Source organism: Oncorhynchus mykiss, chromosome 16 (genome assembly GCF_057628025.1).
Source record: "Oncorhynchus mykiss isolate SJ-2025 chromosome 16, ASM5762802v1, whole genome shotgun sequence".
Taxonomy (NCBI): Eukaryota; Metazoa; Chordata; class Actinopteri; order Salmoniformes; family Salmonidae; genus Oncorhynchus; species Oncorhynchus mykiss.
In genome coordinates, this window is record NC_143037.1 from 37,171,205 (window position 1) to 37,190,923 (window position 19,719).

A 19,719-nucleotide genomic window follows, 5' to 3' on the forward strand; every position below is an offset into this window, starting at 1 on the left:
AGTTAAATATGATATGGCTGTCATGGTACTGATTACTTTGTGTGTGTGTGCGTGCGTGCAATTGGGAAAAAAACATGTTGACTCATCCTACTTGTAGAGAAACGCCAAAGCCATCCTCCTCTTTCATGTTGCCTAAACGGTCTATGAATCTGTCATACAGTACACACTTTTAGTTTTTATTGTCCTAGACTACCTGGCTCAAATGCTTGCTCGCTAGCGTAACTTCCTTTCATGGGCAACACTGTTGCAGGCCAGCTGGTTAACATTAGCATACTACATCTAGCTACATGTTGAACTTCCATTCTCTCAGACCAGGGGCACAATGTATGAATTTCTGGACCCTATATCACTATCTTTAACATTGTACTCTGCTGTTGGTGGTCAGGAGCTTCAACATTTGTCAGGACGAAAAGGAAAATACTTTGTGTAGCTGCGGGAGTTGTACTGAAGACCATTTGGAAAGTGTGGATCAGAATCACCGTTATAATCATTGGTAGAAGCACAAGCATTTCACTGGCAATACCATCTGTTAACCATGTGTATGTGACCAAATACATTTGATTTGGAAAGTACGGAGAATGAAGTAAAACAAGACCAAATCCCTATCTCCATCCATGGCTAATATAGCTAGCTAGCCACCGGAGGACAATGACACAACGAGATGCAACAATTTAAGTTTCTTTCTGTCAATGATGTTTGACTTCTGATGTGATGTGATTGGTCTGTAGCCAAATCCAAAACTGGCATCCCTTGACACGTTTTTTTGGGTGCGGCAGGGCCATCTAAAGCTGAGCTCACTCAGCACTGATTGGCTATTATTTTATATCTTTTTTATCAAGGGAAGACAAATGCTTGCTGGCTTCCCTTGCATTCAATGCTACGGGAGTCAACAATGTCATACTCTTTTTGGCCAGACAGCATCAGATACTGTAGATATGCTACTGAGACAGAGACACACTGCTTCGTTCACTCAGATGCTTTCTTCAGTGAGATACATTCAGCCTCTTGCTTTTTGAAGGAAATGTATGAAACACAGAGAGACGAAAGATACATTATTTTTTATGTTTTTTTCCCTTGGTACTTTTTTGGGGAAAGCTTGGCTTCCCTTGCCATCCATGAATACACACCACTAGTAGGCCAATCAAAGAGGCTCAATGTGTAGCAAGGGGAGTGAGAGTTCACTAATGCAATGCAGATGGAATACAATTACGGAATTAAAAAGTTAGTGAAATGACAAGGAGTAGGCTTTAAAGAGCAACCAAGAGGTAGACTGTTTTATCTGAATTGGGTTGGGGAGAAAGCGCAGAATGTGTCCTCAATTAGCCCAGCTAGCTATAGATGAATGACACTATTAAAATAGTGAAATTATTTCAAACCCCCATCTGTAATTCAACCCTCCCCTGACCTCTGACCCTTGACCCCCTGTGGAGCAGAATTATGGGTTATGAAGTGAAATAGCTTTGATTTACCAACTGGCTCCTCTCCGCTCGCCTCCAGGACTCTGACGCCGCTACCCTCTTCCACCTCCTCCACCTGGTCGTCTCCGCTGGGCTCACCGCTCCCTGAGTCCTCGAAGGCTGTAGGGGAGGAGCCAGGGCTGGTGTGGCTGGGTAGGCGAGGGGTGGTGGAGTGAGGTGGGTGGTGGGGGGTGATGACGGGGTGGTTGGTGGGAAGCGGTCTCTCAGTGGACATGGGGGGCGGCAGGGCCTCCACGAATGAGGCTAGTGGCCCCTCGGTTTCATCATCGTCCCAGGGAGAGTATGATGTGCCATGGCGCGGCGACGTAAGCCTGACGTGGGAGGGGGTGGTGGCTTTTGCGCGGGGGGTGGGGGGGTAAGGGGTGGGTCGGCTGGCAGGCTCGGTGATGCTTTCTGCATGGGGAGGGAAGGGAGGAGGAGAGGAAGCAAGGAATGGATGAATGGGTAAGCAAAGATGAAAATCTGTTTTTTATTTTCTTCTCCCTATAGCCCCTATTTCGATTGTACACCTTTACCTCATACTACTGCTGTACCCCTTATGGTTGTCTTTTGTGTTCTGGTCACGTCAGGCACCTGAGCACCCAATACTGACCAACACACAAGAGCAGAGGCCAGACTCATTGCAATATGAAATATACATCTAAAATAGAATTGAAAACCTATGCACATAGGAACGGAAATCCTGGATGAAATCTTTTAACCCCATATGACTTAGGAAGCAAAACACACCATGAAAATAAGAACATCTTACACTGAAGTATGCCAAAGGATGGCATACTGTTGAGTTCAACTGCACTGCAGTCTGTGTACAGAGAAGAATAATGTGCCCTATATAGGGTTAAACTGCACTGCAGTTGCACTGGTGTGTTTGTGAGGCATGTGTGTTTGTTCAGTGTGTCTGTGTGTATATGTGCTGGTGTTGGTGTGTGTCTGTGGGTATGAATTATATATACATATTCAAATGTTGCCCTCTTGTAGCGGAGCTTTAATCACAGACAGTCAAAGCCTCTGGTGATGAATGATTGATATAAATGGGGCAGAAATAGCAGGGTTTAACTCCGGCTTCAAAGACTCCAGACTCCGTTCACAGCCGCACAAGTATCCGTCAACTCCGCCGCGAATGGCAGCCTTGTCAACACAGTCACACACGCCATCCAAAAACTCTCAGAAATCCTTTTCTTGACGTCGCAAGAGAGAGGGACCCGCTTTTCTTTCAGCAGAAACCAGCATTACCCATGCAATGCCTTGGGTACAAAGACAAACATGTATCGGATAAAACCGATAAAATAGGAGAAAAACTCCTGAGGGAAAGAAGCGAGTCGAGCTGGAGGGAAGGGAGACACTTTGTAAGTGTAGCTGCTAGGATGGCGGCAAACCAGCCAGGCGTCACTTAATACTGATGCTCCTACTTTACCCCAGCCGTTGTTTGTGCAGGGCAAAAGAAAAACCTCCTACGGTATATTATTTCCATCTCATTGGAATTCGGCAAACATTATGTGTAGGATTTAATTGCACACTAATAATCTCCTATTTGATAGGCAATTACGCCGTGAGGTGTGAAATGTGATACCTTGATGAGGCGCTGGATGTTATCAGCCAGGCAGGCACCCCACTATCTCCCATCCTGCTAGGCTCCAGAGGAGGGGAGGCAGAGGAGCCAGCCTGCAGATACAGTATGTCGGCTTAGCCCAAGAGTGCATCTATCAATTGCTATCGCCGTGTGCGAGGCGGTGGTATACTTTGCTTTTCCTCTTGGCTACACCTGTTACTCAGGTGCTGTGTTACGGCCGGGAGTCCTTCGACGGCGAACGCTCGAAGAGGGGTAAAATAAATAAAAAACAGATATAGAAAGAAAGGGAAGGATGGACAACTGGCAGCACAGTCAGTTCAGTGGAAGCTTTCCTTAATCAGGTTTAACACTCCATTTGCTTTTTTTCCGAGAGGCAGGCGGTTATATCGACAGGCGGGCGGGGAGACAAATCATTGTCATCTTCACTTGTCTGGGCTGTGTAGTCATCTTTGAAAGGCGGTTATTAAGATTGTTTGCCGTGTCTGCCATGCTCAGTGGGGAGGAGGAATCAGATATATGAAAGTCGACAGAAAAAGGGAAAGAGAAAATGGAAGAGAAGAAGAAAAACGAGCGGGGGAGAAAGAGAGCACGAAAGAGAGAGACATGAAAAGAGGGACGGAGGAAATAAGTGAACAAGTTCAGAAAAAGTGTTCAGGGAAAGTATGAGGATGGCGCGGGAGGCATAAAAGACATTAAGGCAGAAAACTGATGATGTCATATGCTAGTGTTCACTGCCAATTTGCGTCAAACCTACAGGTGATGACAACATATGGGAGAACCAGTCCAATGGTCAATGTCTGGACACGATTGGTGCCAGAAGTTCCTCATTTGTTCATATACCCCCCTTTAGTGGCTTGTACCTCACACACTTTCACAGGTTTCCCCATGGTTTGCTTCATCTAGCTCTTAGAATAGCCTGAAGCAGAAATGCTGTGTTGTGTAGAGAAGACTCAAAGTGCTTGTCCCTTAGCATGGGCGGAGAGATGGGTTAGATCACAAGTCCACAGTAGTAGCCATTTGATGTAGTTTCTGCAGAACTTGCTTCAGTGTGAAATGGCATAGGTCTTCAGCAGTGGTTCTGCGCTAGCTATTAGCATTGAAGTTGTTTCTGTCATTTGTATTAAGAGCTGCATCAGATCAGCGGAAGGTGAGGAGCGGTGGCAGGGTGAGGATGCTTGAATGCTAATTCGCACCCAGTCGCACGTGAAATGAGCTCGATCTAACCTCCAACCTGGGCCGCCACCTACGGCGTGACCGCATCTGGGGGAAGAAATTAAACGAACTGCTGTGACAAATTGTGTTCGTCTGGCTTCCCCTTGGGCTCAAAGAAAGCGAGCGAGAGAGAACTCTTTCTCCTTCCGAATGAAGCCCCACACTAGGTAAGGACTTACATACTACCCATCTCTCCATCGCCAGGCAACAAAGAATGAGCCTGGAGTGAATTTCATTGGTAACCGACGGCGTCAGATCGCTAATCACCAGATCAAGGTGCTGTCGGCCTCTCATAGAGCAAATTACTCTTACTCCTGTGCAGGGACGCAACTGGTTTTAGGTATAATGGAGTGTATATAATTTAATTACTATATTATATAATAATAATATTATTATATATACTCCAAACAGCCTACCTGACCACTCGGAGGCGTCCACATGGTCCTAAAGCACACCGTTGCCTCATTTTGTATCATATTCCTATGATAGAACGGGGGGACAAAAATGCTGTTTCAGAATGTCCCCAGTGAAAGTTGCACCCCTGCTCCTGTGTACCTGCATGTATGAGGCCGCCACACAGCACTATTTCAGAAGCCTTGGTTAGGGGTTGAGGTGGTGCCTTCGAAGCATTGCACTTACTTCAGGCCTGACAAACTGCACCAAGATCAGCAGGGAAAAGGAAGGTACCCACCAGAGGTCTTCATGGGTTCAACAGACCCTAAATTCTGAGATCCGACCCGGGATCCGAAAAACAAATGATGGTCCCACTAAGCGCAAACCAGATGGGATGGCGTATTGCTGCAGAATGCTGTGGTAGCCATGCTAGTTAAGTGTGCCTTGAATTCTAAATAAATCACAGACAGTGTTACTAGCAAAGCACCTCCACACCATCACACCTCAATGCTTCACGGTGGGAACCACACATGCGGAGCTCACCCATTCACCTACTCTGCATCTCACAAAGACATGGCAGTTGGAACCAAAAATCTCACATTTGGACTCATCAGCCCAAAGGACAGATTTTCACCTCTCTAATGTCCATTGCTCGTGTTTCAATGCCCAAGCAAGTCTCTTCTTCTATTGGTGTCCTTTAGTAGTAGTTTATTCTCAGCAATTCGACCATGAAGGCCTGACTCATGCATTCTCCTCTGTCTGTTACTTAAACTATGAAGCATTGACTTGAGCATCAATTTCTGAGGCTGGTATCCTCTGCAGCAGAGGTAATCCTGGGTCTTCCTTTCCAGTGGCGGTCCTCATGAGAGCCAGTTTCATCATAGCGATTGATGGTTTTTGCAACTGCACTTGAAGAAACTTTAAAAGTTCTTGACATTTTCCGGATTGACTGACCTTCACGTCTTAAAGTAATGATGGACTATCGTTTCTCTTTGCTTATTTGAGCTGTTCTTGCCATAATTTGGACTTGATTTTTTACCAAATAGGGCTATCTTCTGTATACCACCCCTACCCTGCTGTTGGAATTTTACCCTTTTTTCTCCCCAATTTCGTGGTATCCAATTGTTTTAGTAGCTACTATCTTGTCTCATCGCTACAACTCCCGTACGTGCTGGGGAGAGACGAAGGTTGAAAGTCATGCGTCCTCCGATACACAACCCAACTAAGCCGCACTGCTTCTTATCACAGCGCCATCCAACCCGGAAGCCAGCCGCACCAATGTGTCTGAGGAAACACTGTGCACCTGGCAACCTATTGCTGCGCTTTTAATGTGAAGAGACAGCAACAACAACAATGATCATTTATTTGAATTGTAAATCTCTATTAATGAACTGGGCACATAAAGATGTAGCATAGGCCTATAGCAGTGTGTGAATGCATCGAATTATTGAGCTTGTTTTGGCTGATTTCATGGGGCTACAGATGACAATCTATTTCCCTTCCGTTTGGGACTTAATTTATTGTACTGATTATTTTTTTCAAATATGCGCTGTCTCATTAACCAGTAATGACATCAAGGCAGGAGTGGGGTGGCCAGTTGGAGCACAGTCAGTTTTGCTGAGGCAATAGATCATCTTTGGGAGAGATGTGGGAGAGACCAAATGAGTGAATTAATAACTTTGGGGGCAGCAATCATCTTTTCTGTTTTTTTTTTTTTTTACCCCCTTTTTCTCCCCAATTTTGTGGTATCCAACTGTTAGTAGCTACTATCTTGTCTCATCGCTACAACTCCCGTACGTACTCGGGAGATCGAAGGTTGAAAGTCATGCGTCCTCCGATACACAACCCAACTAAGCCGCACTGCTTCTTAACACAGCGCGCAGCCAACCCGGAAGCCAGCCGCACCAATGTGTCGGAGGAAACACCGTGCACCTGGCAACCTATTGCTGCGCTTTTAATGTGAAGAGACAGACTCATAGTTTCTCAACCTTTTAAGCAAAACATTGTCATCTGTTGAGTCATACTTGTTGCTTAAAACACTTTATGCTAGTGGTTGTATTAATTTGGGTTCGCATCCCACAACTGTTTCAGGCTATGTTTGGAATATTTCTGAGTGGTCCAGCGAAAGCCCGGACTTGAACCCGATCTAACATCTCTGGAGAGACCTGAAAATAGCTGCCCAAGAAGACTCTAGGCTGTAATCGCTGCCAAAGGTGCTTCAACAGTAAAGGGTCTGAATACTTATTTAAATGTGATTTCAGTTTTTATTTTTAATACATTTGCAAATATTTCTAAAAACCTGCTTTTGCTTTGTCATTATGAGGTATTGTGTTATAGATTGATGAGGGGAAAAAACGATTTAATTCATTTTAGAATAAGGCTGTAATGTAACAAAATGTGGAAAAAGTCAAGGGGTCTGAATACATTCCGAATGCACTGTACACACTGTGGGTGTGATATATACATATATATATATATTAATAGCATACAGTGGACACCTAGGCGTTTAGGCTTGTCTAGATGCATGCAATGCCCTGATGCATTTAGTGCTCAAATCTCTGACAGCTGAACCGTGAGGTGTACAATTATTGTTTTAGGAAAGTAAAAACTAAGCAAATGGCTATAAAGTCATTTGTTTCACACCGTTTTTAAGGAAACGTAACTATGGATCATTTAGCAAATAGCCTATCGCGTGTTTATTGAGGTTTCTTTCACTCTGTCTTTCTACTCTCGGATCTGAACGGGTCTCTTGGATCCAAACCAGCATGGGTCCATTGAGGTTCGTATTTCTACTGGCCTTTTCGGAGTGGGTCTGACTGTCCTTGGGTCCATTTGGAACAGTTCTCTTTAAAAAAAAAATGAATTTATGCATATCGGTCAGGTGGGAACGCCACGGATCCATTTCAGAATGGGTCCAACTTTTTGGACCCGTGAAGACCTCTACCCACAACCTCTATTCCAAACCAGGTATCAGAAGGCTTACTCTTCCCCCCATCCTCAAGCATCTCGCCAATCTCCCCTCTGATAGTTGAACAGTGGTGCACTCATCCAGCTAAAAGCTGCGAAGGGGATTGCCCACTGAGAATTTGGGAGCTAAACCTCCCTAATCCGCACAGGGGTGCAGGGAATCAAACAGTAAAATGTCAACCATTTATGGGCGATTCAGTGGCTCAGGCTGCAGCCAAACGGTAGTTTCTCTATCTCCAGGGGAGCATCTTGGGCCTCGTTTCTCTCCCAAGAAATTGTTTTCCCTCTTCCTCGCTCCTCTCTGTCAGCCATCCGAAGCAGGGAGGATGATGGTAAAGAGCCTCAGCTGTCGTCGTGTGCGCTCACAGGTATGTTGACGACACGCCAGCTGGTCGTTATTTCCACAAGAAAACTTGTGCTTTACTGCAAATTCTTGGCACATATAGAGCCCACATACACTAAAATACAAACACTTGACGATATCTGGTACAGTCAGTCTCAAAAACTGTTTACTACAGTAATGTGTAAAGTAACATTTGTATACTTTAAAGTATAGCCATGGAGGCTATCCAAAGACAAACCTCGGTGAAAGACACAGTGAAGCACTACTGCACCAACCACAGAGGACACAACCCATACCCTAGTCTCTTGGCTTTGACAAGGAGAGAGAGGACAGTTGGTCTTTCCAACGCCTGTGGCGTTATTCATTATCTCTTGATATGGGCCTGACAACAGGAGAAGGACATTCCCTAGAATGATGTATGGAGGCCAGACAGAGCTCACCTGCACACTGGCCAAAGTGTTCCACTCTGATGTGCTTGTCCCGCCTACAGGCAATGGTGCTCAGCTGGCACTGGTCAGCGTAGGTCACCCCATCAGAGCCACACACCTGCTCAGGGGAAAAAAATAGAAACAGGCTAGGATCACAGCTTGTTAACTCTATGCCTGCGTACTACCGACCTCTTTAGGCCGATCACAAGCTCAGTAGTTCCAGATAAAGTGTTCTGGATTCTGTGATGAATTTCTGACATAGAGAGGATAATGTAAAGGCCCACCTTGGTCTTGTTCATCTCGTCACAGTCGGGCGAGGGACATTCACAGTGGGCTTGACCATTGACCTCAACACAAGACGCACCAAACTTGCAGTCCAGCTCATTACATGAGGTTGGGGCATCAGCACCTGGGATGGGAATGAAGGGGTTAAAATCAACTCATGGGTCAATGGATACCATCACTGTCCATCATATGAATGTGTGTTCATGGTCCAAATCATGATGCTGGAATTAGCATGTGAGCTTGGTACTTTTAACTGCTCTGAATCCTAGTTGATAATTACCATAATAATGTATATGCATGGTACCACTTCCACATACATACAGGGAGGTCCAAAAGTCATGTGACAGTGACAATTGTTGTTGTTTTGGCTCTCTACTTCAGCCCTTTGGATTTTAAGTGATACAATGACTATGAGGTTAAGGTGCAGACTGTCAGCTTTAATTTGAGGGTATTTTCATAAGCAAATACAGCACCGTTTGTACATAGTACCCCCATTTCAGAGGACCAAAAGTATTGGGGCAAATTCAGTCTATGTTTATTAAAGTAGTAAAAAAAGTATTTGGTCCAATATTCATAGCACGTAATGACTACATGTGACTCTACACATTTGTTGGATGCAGTTTGTTTTGGTTGTGTTTCAGATTATTTTGTGCCCGATACAAATTAACAATGTATTGTGTCAATTTGGAGTCACTTTTATTGTAAATATGAATATAATGTGTTTCTAAACACTTCTCCATTAATGTGGATGCTACAATGATTATGGATAGTCCTGAATGAATCTTGAATAATGATGACTGAGAAGGTTACATACGCACAAATATCATACGACCCCCCAAAAATGCTAAACTCCCCTCTGAAAAGTTAGCATGTCTTGGGGGTATGATATTTCTGTCTCTGTAACTTTTTCACTCATCATTATTCACACAGTCATTGTATCATTTCAAATTCAGTGCTGGAGGACAGAGCCAAAACAACAAAACATTTGTCCCTGTCTCAATACTCTTAGACTGTATAGAAACATGAGTAGGTTATGCAGATGAAATATTGTTATGCTTTCCATACGCGAATATATTAATGATGAATCTTTAGTATAAAGTAAATATGTGGACTCTTTTCAAGACAATAAAAAAAGGATTTGGTCTCATTCCGTCATGTTTGTTGTGTTTGGGGTCAGGCGCCTACACAGCACTGATCGTTAAAATGGCGGCGGAAGAAATGGCAGCAGTTTTACGGGCGCCCAACCAATTGTGCTATTATGTGGGGGGGTTTTCGCGTTATTTGTAACTTATTTTGTACATAATGTTTCTGCAACCGTATCTTACGGCAAAAAAAGAGCTTCTGAATATCAGAACAGCGATCACTCACCTCGGATTAGACAAAGATTTTTTCTGCAACAAAGATGACGCACAAGACATTCTCCAAACACCCCACAGGACCGACATTCCGTTACTTGCAAGAGGAAGCGACGCAGGTACACAGAGGACAAAGAGCCGGATGCCTGGTCAGGACCCGGCGAAGTCGACTGGGAAAGCTGCTGTTACCATCAATACTACTCGCCAACGTGCAATCATTGGACAATAAACTAGACGAGGTACGATCACAAATACCCTACCAACAGGACATCAAAAACTGATATTCAGCTAGCGGGATATACGCTGCACCGGCAGGATAGAACAGCACACTCTGGTAAGACGAGGGCAGTCGGTCTGTGCATATTTGTAAACAACAGCTGGTGCACGAAATCTAAGGAAGTCTCTAGATTTTGCTCGCCTGAAGTAGAGTATATTGTGATAAATTGCAGGCCACTACTTGCCTAAAGAGTTTTCAGCTATACTTTTCGTGGCTGTTTATTTACCACCACAGACAGATGCTGGCACTAAGACCGCACTCAGTCAGCTGTATAAGGAAATAAGCAAACAGGAAACCACTCACTCAGAGGCGGTGCTCCTAGTGGCCAGAGACTTTAATGCAGGGAAACCTAAATCAGTTCTACATAATTTATACCAACATGTTAAATGAGCAACCAGAGGGAAACAAATTCTAGATCACCTGTACTCCACACACAGAGACGCGTACAAAGCTCTCCCTCGCCCTCCATTTGGTAAATCCGACCACAACTCTATGCTCCTAATTCCTGTTTACAAGCAAAAATGAAAGCAGGAAGCACCAGTGACTCGGTCTATAAAAACGTGGTCAGATGAAGCAGATGCTAAACTACAGGACTGTTTTGCTATCACAAGCTGGAACATGTTCCGGGATTCTTCCAATGGCATTGAGGAGTACACCACATCTGTCATTGGCTCTATCAATTAGTGCATCGAGGACGTCGTCCCCACAGTGACTGTATGCACATACCCCAATAAGAAGCCATGGATTACTGGCAACATTCACACTGAGCTAAAGGGTAGAGTTGCCGCTTTCAAGGTGTGGGACTGGAAATCATGCTAACCCTGCGACGAACCATCAAACAGGCAAAGCGTCAATACAGGGCTAAGATTGAATCATACTACACCGGCTCCGACGCTCGTCTTATGTGGCAAGGCTTGCAAACTATTACAGACTACAAAGGGAAGCTCAGCTGTGAGCTGCCCAGTGACACGAGCATACCAGATGAGCTAAATCACTTCTATGCTCGCTTTGAAGCAAGCAACACTGAGGCATGCATGAGAGCATGCAACATCAGCTGTTCTGGATGACTGTGTGATCAGGCTCTCCGTAGCTGACGTGAGTAAGACCTTTAGGACGTGTGCTCCGGGCTTGTGCTGACCAACTCGCAGGTGTCTTCACTAACATTTTCAACATGTCCCTGACTGAGTCTGTAATACCAACATGTTTCAAGCAGACCACCATAGTCCCTGTGCCCACGAACACAAAGGCAACCTGACAAAATGACTATAGACCTTAGTACTCACGTCCGTAGCCATGAAGTGCTTTGAAAGGTTGGTAATGGCTCACATCAACACCATTATCCCAGAAACCCTAGACCCACTCCAATTTGCATACCGCCCAAACAGATCCACAGATGATGCAATCTCTATTGCACTCCACACTGCCCTTTCCCACCTGGACAAAAGGAACACTTATGTGAGAATGCTATTCATTGACTACAGCTCAGCGTTCAACACCATAGTACCCTCAAAGCTCATCACTAAGCTAAGGATCCTGGGACTAAACAACCTCCTTCTGCAACTGGATCCTGGACTTCCTGACGGGCCGACCCCAGGTGGTGAGGGTAGGTAGCAACACATCTGCCACGCTGATCCTCAACACTGGAGCTCCCCAGGGGTGCATGCTCAGTCCCCTCCTGTACTCCCTGTTCACTCACGACTGCATGGCAGGCACGACTCCAACACCATCATTAAGTTTTCAGACGACACAACAGTGGTAGGCCTGATCACAGACAACGACGAGACAGCATATAGGGAGGAGGTCAGAGACCTGGCCGTGTGGTGCCAGAATAACAACCTATCCCTCAACGTAACCAAGAATAAGGAGATGATTATGGACTACAGGAAAAAGAGGACCAAGCACGCCCCCATTCTCATCGACGGGGCTGTAGTGGAACAGGTTGAGAGCTTCAAGTTCCTCGGTGTCCACATCAACAACAAACTATAATGGTCCAAACACACCAAGACAGTCATGAAGAGGGCACGACAAAGCCTATTCTCCCTCAGGAAACCAAAAAGATTTGGCATGGGTCTGAGATCCTCAAAAGGTGCTACAGCTGCAACATCGAGAGCATGGTTGCATCACTGCCTGGTACAGCAATTGCTCGGCCTCTGACCGTAAAGCACTACAGAGGGTAGTGTGTACGGCCCAGTACATCACTGGGGCTAAGCTGCCTGCAATCCAGGACCTCTACACCAGGCGGTGTCAGGGGAAGGCCCTAACAATTGTCAAAGACCCCAGCCACTCCAGTCATAGACTGTTCTCTCTACTACCGCATGGCAAGCGTTACCAGAGTGCCAAGTCTAAGACAAAAAGGCTTCTCAACAGTTTTTACCCCCAAGCCATAAGAATCCTGAACAGGTAATCAAATGGCTACACAGACTATTTGCATTGTGTGCCTTCCCCCCCAACCCCTATTTTACGCTACTGCTACTCTCTGTTCATCATATATGCATAGTCACTTTAACCATATCTACATGTACATACTACCTCAGTCAGCCAGACTAACCGGTATGTAGCCTCGCTACTTTTATAGCTACTGTATATAGCCTGTCTTTTTACTGTTGTTTTATTTCTTTACTTACCTATTGTTCACCTAACACCTTTTTTTGCACTATTGGTTAGAACCTTTAAGTAAGCATTTCACTGTAAGACCTGTTGTATTCGGCGCACGTGACAAATTAACTTTGATTTGATTACTGGTACGTTGACCAAGGAACCTGTTTGAAGCAACCACTGGGTTGCATCAGCAGCAACAACAGGGGCTAAGAATCATTGCCATGAGCCCCTGAGGCATCAAGTGTGGGCTCTCCTCTCTGCGCTGAACTTAATGTGGTGCAGAGAGCCTCCTCTCGGCTTTCAAGTGCGGCCCCCCCACCCCACCCCACTTTGTGCTGGGACTATTGACTTCATTAAGCACTTGACTTCCTGTCAATAGATGACAGTGGGTCTTAACGAGACAGTGCCCGGATAACACAGCGGGACCTTCCCCTCTCAGTTGTGTGTATTCATTAGGTTAGGTTGCCATTCATCCAGACATTAGAATGGAGGGCTAAATTAATGGACACTGGATAAATTTCCCAAATATTGTATTAGGTACATCCATCTAGTACCAAGTCGGACTCCCCTTTGATTCCAGAACAGACTGAATTATTTGGGGAATGGATTCAACAAAGTGTGGCATTCAAATATTTATCAATTCATCTCAAGAGACCTAACGTGTGCCAGGAAAACATTCCCCACACCATTGTAACCATCAGCCTGTACATCAGGCAGGATGGAGCCATGGACTCATGCTGCTTACACCAAATCCTGACTCTGCCATCAGCATGATGCTACAGGAACTGGGATTCGTCGGACGAGGCAATGGAGCCGCTTCTTCTTCTTTTTAGCTGATAGGAGTGGAACCCTCTACTGCATTATAGACCATCCGTGACAAGCACCGACGAGTTGTCTGTTCCGAGATGTTGTTCTGCACACCACCGCTGTACTGTTGTTTGTTCTACCATTTTCTGTAAACCCTAGACACTGGGGCCTCCGGAGCGGGCAGGGATGTTCTTGTCCCATCGCACACTAGCGACTCCTGTGGTGGGCCGGGTGCAATGCACGCTGACACAGTCGCCAGGTGTACAGTGTTTCCTCTGACACATTGCTGCGGCTGGCTTCCGTGTTAAGTGGGCGTTATGTCAAGAAGCAGTGCGGGTCGTGTTTCGGAGGACGCACGGCTCTCGACCTTCGCCTCTCCTGAGTCCGTATGGGAGTTACAGCGATGGGACAAAACTGTAACTACCAACTGGATGACATGAAATTGGGGAGAGAAAGGGATAAAAAAAATAAAACCCTAGACACCGTCGTGCGTGAAAAGCCCAGGACGACAGACGAGGTACTGAGGTACTGGAACCGGCACACCTGACTCAATGTCTGTAGGAGCAAACCATTTTTGTGAATCGGGTTGTGTACTTAAACTGATATTTCCCATTCTGATTTGTTTTTCCTTCAAATAACAGAATGAAAAACTACAGCTACAACAACAGCCATTGTTGTCAAAGACACCAGCCACCCTAGTCGTAGACTGTTCTCTCTGCTACTGCACGGCAAGCGGTACCGGAGCGCCACGGCTAGGTCCAAGAGGCTTCTAAATAGCTTCTACCCCCAAGCCCTAAAATTCAGACTCCTGAACACCTAATCAAATGGCTACCCAGACTATCTGCATTGCCTTCCCCCCCTTTTACACCGCTGCTACTCTCTCTCTTATCATCTATACATAGTCACTTTAATAACTCTACCTACATGTACATATTACCTCAATTACCTCGACTAACCGGTGCCCCCGCACATTGACTCTGTACCGGTACCCCTTGTATATAGTCTCGCTATTGTTATTTTACTGCTGCTTTTTAATTACTTGTTCATTTTATTTATTTATTTGTAAAAAAACAACATTCTCACTGCATTATTGGCTAAGGGCTCATAAGTAAGCATTTCAGCATACAACACTGAATACTGTTGTATTCGGCGCATGTGACTAATACAATTTGATTTGATTGTTATTGTACTGCAGCCGCTTCACTTTCTGATACTTCTTAATGCTGATAAAACAGGTGGCTTCGAGAAAAATCCATTGAGTTCATGACTTCGCTTCTGCAAGACCGCTCCCTGGATGAGAGGAGTTACAGGGACGAGACGAGAGCCGAGGGGTTGCCATGCTCTGTCGGTGGCGCGGTGAGTTAACAGGTGGCGCACGTCAGTCAGCAGGGGCTCCCTGTACCTGTGTCACAGCCGCTCCTGCCCATCTTACTGCCGTCGGGGCACACATTGCATTTCATGCCCTTCACTCCAGTCTTGCAGGAGCACAGGCCTGACATCTGCTCGCAGTCGTCCCTCACCGAGCCCACTGCGTCGCAGTTACACGCTGGAACACCGAGGGAGAGAAAGAAAGAGAGGAAGGGAGATATAAATAGGGAGAAGGAAGGAATGGAGGAAGAGAGACAGGGAGAGAGATGGAAACAAAAGGGTAAGTGGTACTTAATGACATACAGTGAATAACAATCCACCTGTTCACCACAATGCAAGATAAAGAATATTGATTATCCATCTTAACTCTTTCCCTAAAACTCTTCAAGATTTTCTATTGGGCTTTTCAGTTCAGAACTACACTTAATCTATGTCATAGAAACCTGCCTCTCACACACACTCAGACTACCTCAGAAGTGACCCCTAGGTTGATGTAAATCTCAGCGCCTCGGTGTCGGGACTGGAGTCAGGGATAGTTCAGGCAGAGGCCAGCCTGAGTCCTGAGGCAAGTGGGTAGATGGGCCAATAAGATCACAGAGAGCCTCCAGGCCCCAAGGAATAACATCAACCCCATCAAACCCCATCATGTTCCTGGAATCAATGTTTTCCCCCCTGCTGAACTCTGTACTGATGTACTGATGTGTGTACTGTTTGCTTGTCCGTCGGTAAACCCCACAGGTCAGGCTACAGTGGAGACGGATACAAGCTCCTGCTGTGGACTAAATAGCTCAGCGGGTCCTCTACTGTATTGCCAAGAACTCTGTTCACAAGTAGGATAGTATTCAAAAAGGATGACGGACACACAGCCACACAAAGGAATTGAGGCAATGTCAAGCGCAATTGTGTGACAGCTTTGACAAAGCTCTGATTCTTGGGTCTCAGTTTTTTTCTTTCAAGTGGTCATATTATGTAAATCTAGTCCTTTTTCTTATTTTTCTTCCTATGACCTCCTTGGCTTCAACAATAAGCATTCATTTTTCAACTTAATCTCTTTACAGCCAAGTGCTACAATTAACTAATATAACATATTCGTCTTACAGAAGGGAATGCATACATATACGGTAGCCAAAGATCCTTGAATTACAAGCGCCAGAGTCTTGTAACTGTACTACACAGGAACATTGTTTCACTTGAGCCGGATCTTGCCGGAAGAGGATCCGGCACCTCACCGTTTTGGACTGTTTCATTACGGATCCTATTTGGCCAGATCCGGTACCTTTCGTGGCTAGACATTTTGATAAAAGCGTTCAAAGTTAATTTGAGTTTCCTCAATATTCTAAGAGTTGATTCCGGCTTATGGTTTGCGCAACACTGCAACCAAAACTGAACCAACATATAAATGCAACATGGAACAATTTCAAAACATTTACTGAAGAGGCTTCCTGAGTGGTGCAGTGGTCTAAGGCACTGCATCACAGTGCTAGCTGTGCCACTAGAGATTCTGGGTTCGAGTCCAGGCTCTGTCGCAGCTGGCCACGACCGGGAGACCCATAGGGAGGCGCCCAGCGTCATCTGGGTTTGGGGAGGGTTTGGCCGGCAGGGATGTTCTTGTCCAATCATGCACTAGCGACTCCAGTGGCGGGCCGAGCGCAGTGCACGCTGAACGGTCGCCAGGTGCATGGTGTTTCCTCCAACACATTGGTGCGACTGGCTTCTGGGTTAAGTGGGCATTGTGTCAAGAAGCAGTGGTTGGGTTGTGTTTCGGAGGACACACGGCTCTCGACCTTCGGCTCTCCTGTCCGTACAGGAGTTGCTGCGATGGGACAAGACTGTAACTACCAATTGGCTACCACGAAATTGGGGAGAAAACCGGGGTTAAAAAAAAAAAAACTCGCTCTCGACCTTCGGCTCTCCTGAGTCCGTACAGGAGTTGCTGCGATGGGACAAGACTGTAACTACCAATTGGCTACCACGAAATTGGGGAGAAAACCGGGTAAAAAAAAAAAAAACTTTACTTAGTTACAGTTCATATAAAGAAATGTAAATAAATTCATTAGGCCCTAACCTATGGATTTCACATGTCTGGAAATACAGATATGCATCTGTTGGTCACATATACAGTCAATCAATCAAATGTATTTATAAAGCCCTTCTTACATCAGCTGATGTCACAAAGTGCTGTACAGAAACCCAGCCTAAAACCTCAAACAGCAAGCAATGAAGGTGTAGAAGCACGGTGGCTAGGAAAAACTCCCTAGAAAAGCCAGAACCTAGGAAGAAACCTAGAGAGGAACCAGGCTATGAGGGGTGGCTAGTCCTCTTCTGGCTGTGCTGGGTGGAGATTATCACAGAACATGGCCAAGATGTTTAAACGTTCATAGATGACCAGCAGGGTCAAATAATAATAGTCACAGTGGTTGTAGAGGGTGCAACAGGTCAGCACCTCAGGAGTAAATGTCAGTTGGCTTTTCATAGCCGATCATTAAGAGTATCTCTACCACTCCTGCTGTCTCTAGAGAGTTGGAAACAACAGGTCTGGGACAGGTAGCACATCTGGAGAACAGGTGAGGGTTAGCCACAGGCAGAACAGTTGAAACTGGAGCAGCAGCACGGCCAGGTGGACTGGGGACAGCAAGGAGTTATCAGGCCAGGTAGTCCTGAGGCATGGTCCTAGGGCTCAGGTCCTCCGAGAGAGAGAGAAAAAAAAGAGAGAGAGAATTAGAATTAGAGAGAGCATACTTAAATTCACACAGGACACCAGATAAGACAGGAGAAATACTCAAGATATAAATGACTAACCCTAGCCTTTGGAAAGTATTCAGACCCCATTACCATTTCCACATTTTGTTAGGTTACAGCCTTATCCTAAAATGTATTAAATCGTTTTTCATCAATCTGCACACATAATGGCAAAGAAAAACAGGATGACATTTTTGCTAATTCATTAAAAATTAAAAACTGAAATATCACATTTACATACGCATTCAGGCCCTTTACTCTGTACTTTGTTGAAGCACCTTTGGCAGCGGTTACAGCATAGTCTTCTTGTGTATGGTGCTACAAGCTTGTCACACCTGTATTTGAGAAGTTTCTCCCATTCTTCTCTGCATATCCCCTCAAGCTCTGTCAGGTTGGACTGGGTAGAGTCACTGCACAGCTATTTTCAGGTCTCTCCAGAGATGTTCGATCGGGTTCAAGTCCAGGCTCTAGCTGGGCCACTCAAGGACATTCAGCCACTCCTGTATTGTCTTGCCTGTGTGCTTAGGGTCGTTGTCCTGTTGGAAGATTAACCTTCACCCCAGTCTGAGGTCCTGAGCACTCTGGAGCAGGTTTTCATCAAGGATCTCTCTGTACTCTGTTCCGTTCATCTTTCCCTCTATCCTGACTAGTCTCCCAGTCCCTGCCGCTAAAAAACTTGCCCACAGTATGATGCTGCCAACAACATGCTTCACTGTAGGGATGATTCCAGGTTTCCTCCAGACGCTCCTCCTGACGCTTGACATTCAGGACAAAGGGCTCAAACTTGGTTTCATCATACCAGAGAATCTTGTTTCTCATGGTCTGAGAGTCTTTAGGCGCCTTTTGGCAAACTCCAAGCGGGCTGTCATGTGTCTTTTACTGAGGAGTGGCTTTTGTCTGGTCACACTACCATAAAGGGATGATTGGTGGAGTGCTGCAGAGATGGTTGTCCTTCTAGATGGTTCTCCCATCTCCACAGAGGAACTCTGGAGCTCTGTCAGAGTGACCATCGGGTTCTTGGTCAACTCCCTGACCAAGCCCTTCTCACCCGATTGCTAAGTTTGGCCGGGCGGCCAGCTCTAGGAAGTGTCTTGGTGGTACCAAACTTCTTCAATTTAAGAATGATGGAGGCCACTGTGTTCTTGGGGACCTTCAATGCTGCAGACATTTTTTGGTACCCTTCCCCAGATCTGTGCCTCGACACAATCCTGTGTCGGAGCTCTGTGGAAAATTCCTTTGACCTCATGGTTTGGTTTGTGCTCTGACATGCACTGTCAACTGTTGGACCTAATATAGACAGATCTGTGCCTTTCTAAATCATGTCCAATCAATTGAATTTACCACATGTGGACTCCAATGAAGTTGTAGAAACATCTCAAGGATGATCAATGAAAACAGGAGGTACCTGAGCTCAATTTCGAGTCTTATAGCAAAGGGTCCGAATACTTATGTAAGTAAGGTATTTCTGTTTTTTATTTGTAATACATTTTCCAACATTTCTAAAAAAAAATGTTAATTTTGTCATTACGGGGTATTGTGTGTAGATTGCTGAGGATTTAAAAAAATATATTATTAATCCATTTTAGAAAAAGGCTGTAATGTAACAAAATGTGAAATGAGTGAAGGGCTCTGAATACTTTCTGAATGCACCGTACCTTAAAAACAGGTAGGGGTGTGGATCAGAAAACCAGTCAGTATCTGGTGTGACCACCATTTGCCTCATGCAACGTGACACATCTCCTTTGCATAGAGTTGATCAGGCTGTTGATGGTGGCTTGTTGTCCCACTCCTCTTCAATGTCTGTGTGAAGTTGCTGAATATTGACATGAACTGGAACACACTGTCATATACGTTGGCCCAGAGCATCCCAAACATGCTCAATGGGTGACATGTCTGGTG

General features: G+C 45.4%; 1 protein-coding gene across 8 annotated transcripts in view; it reads right to left on the reverse strand.

Annotated features, from left to right (window-relative positions):
- LOC110491868 (agrin) overlaps positions 1–19,719 on the reverse strand; it is a 472,223-nt gene that overhangs the window by 75,032 nt on the left and 377,472 nt on the right. For all 8 annotated transcript variants that reach the window (XM_090202606.1, XM_036946761.2, XM_090202603.1 and 5 more), the window contains 4 exons: positions 15,116–15,259; positions 8,676–8,800; positions 8,404–8,509; positions 1,470–1,871 (listed from right to left, as the gene is read on the reverse strand). In XM_090202606.1, the coding sequence (XP_090058732.1) occupies positions 1,470–1,871; positions 8,404–8,509; positions 8,676–8,800; positions 15,116–15,259 (777 nt within the window). The remainder of the gene's footprint in view (positions 1–1,469; positions 1,872–8,403; positions 8,510–8,675; positions 8,801–15,115; positions 15,260–19,719) is intronic.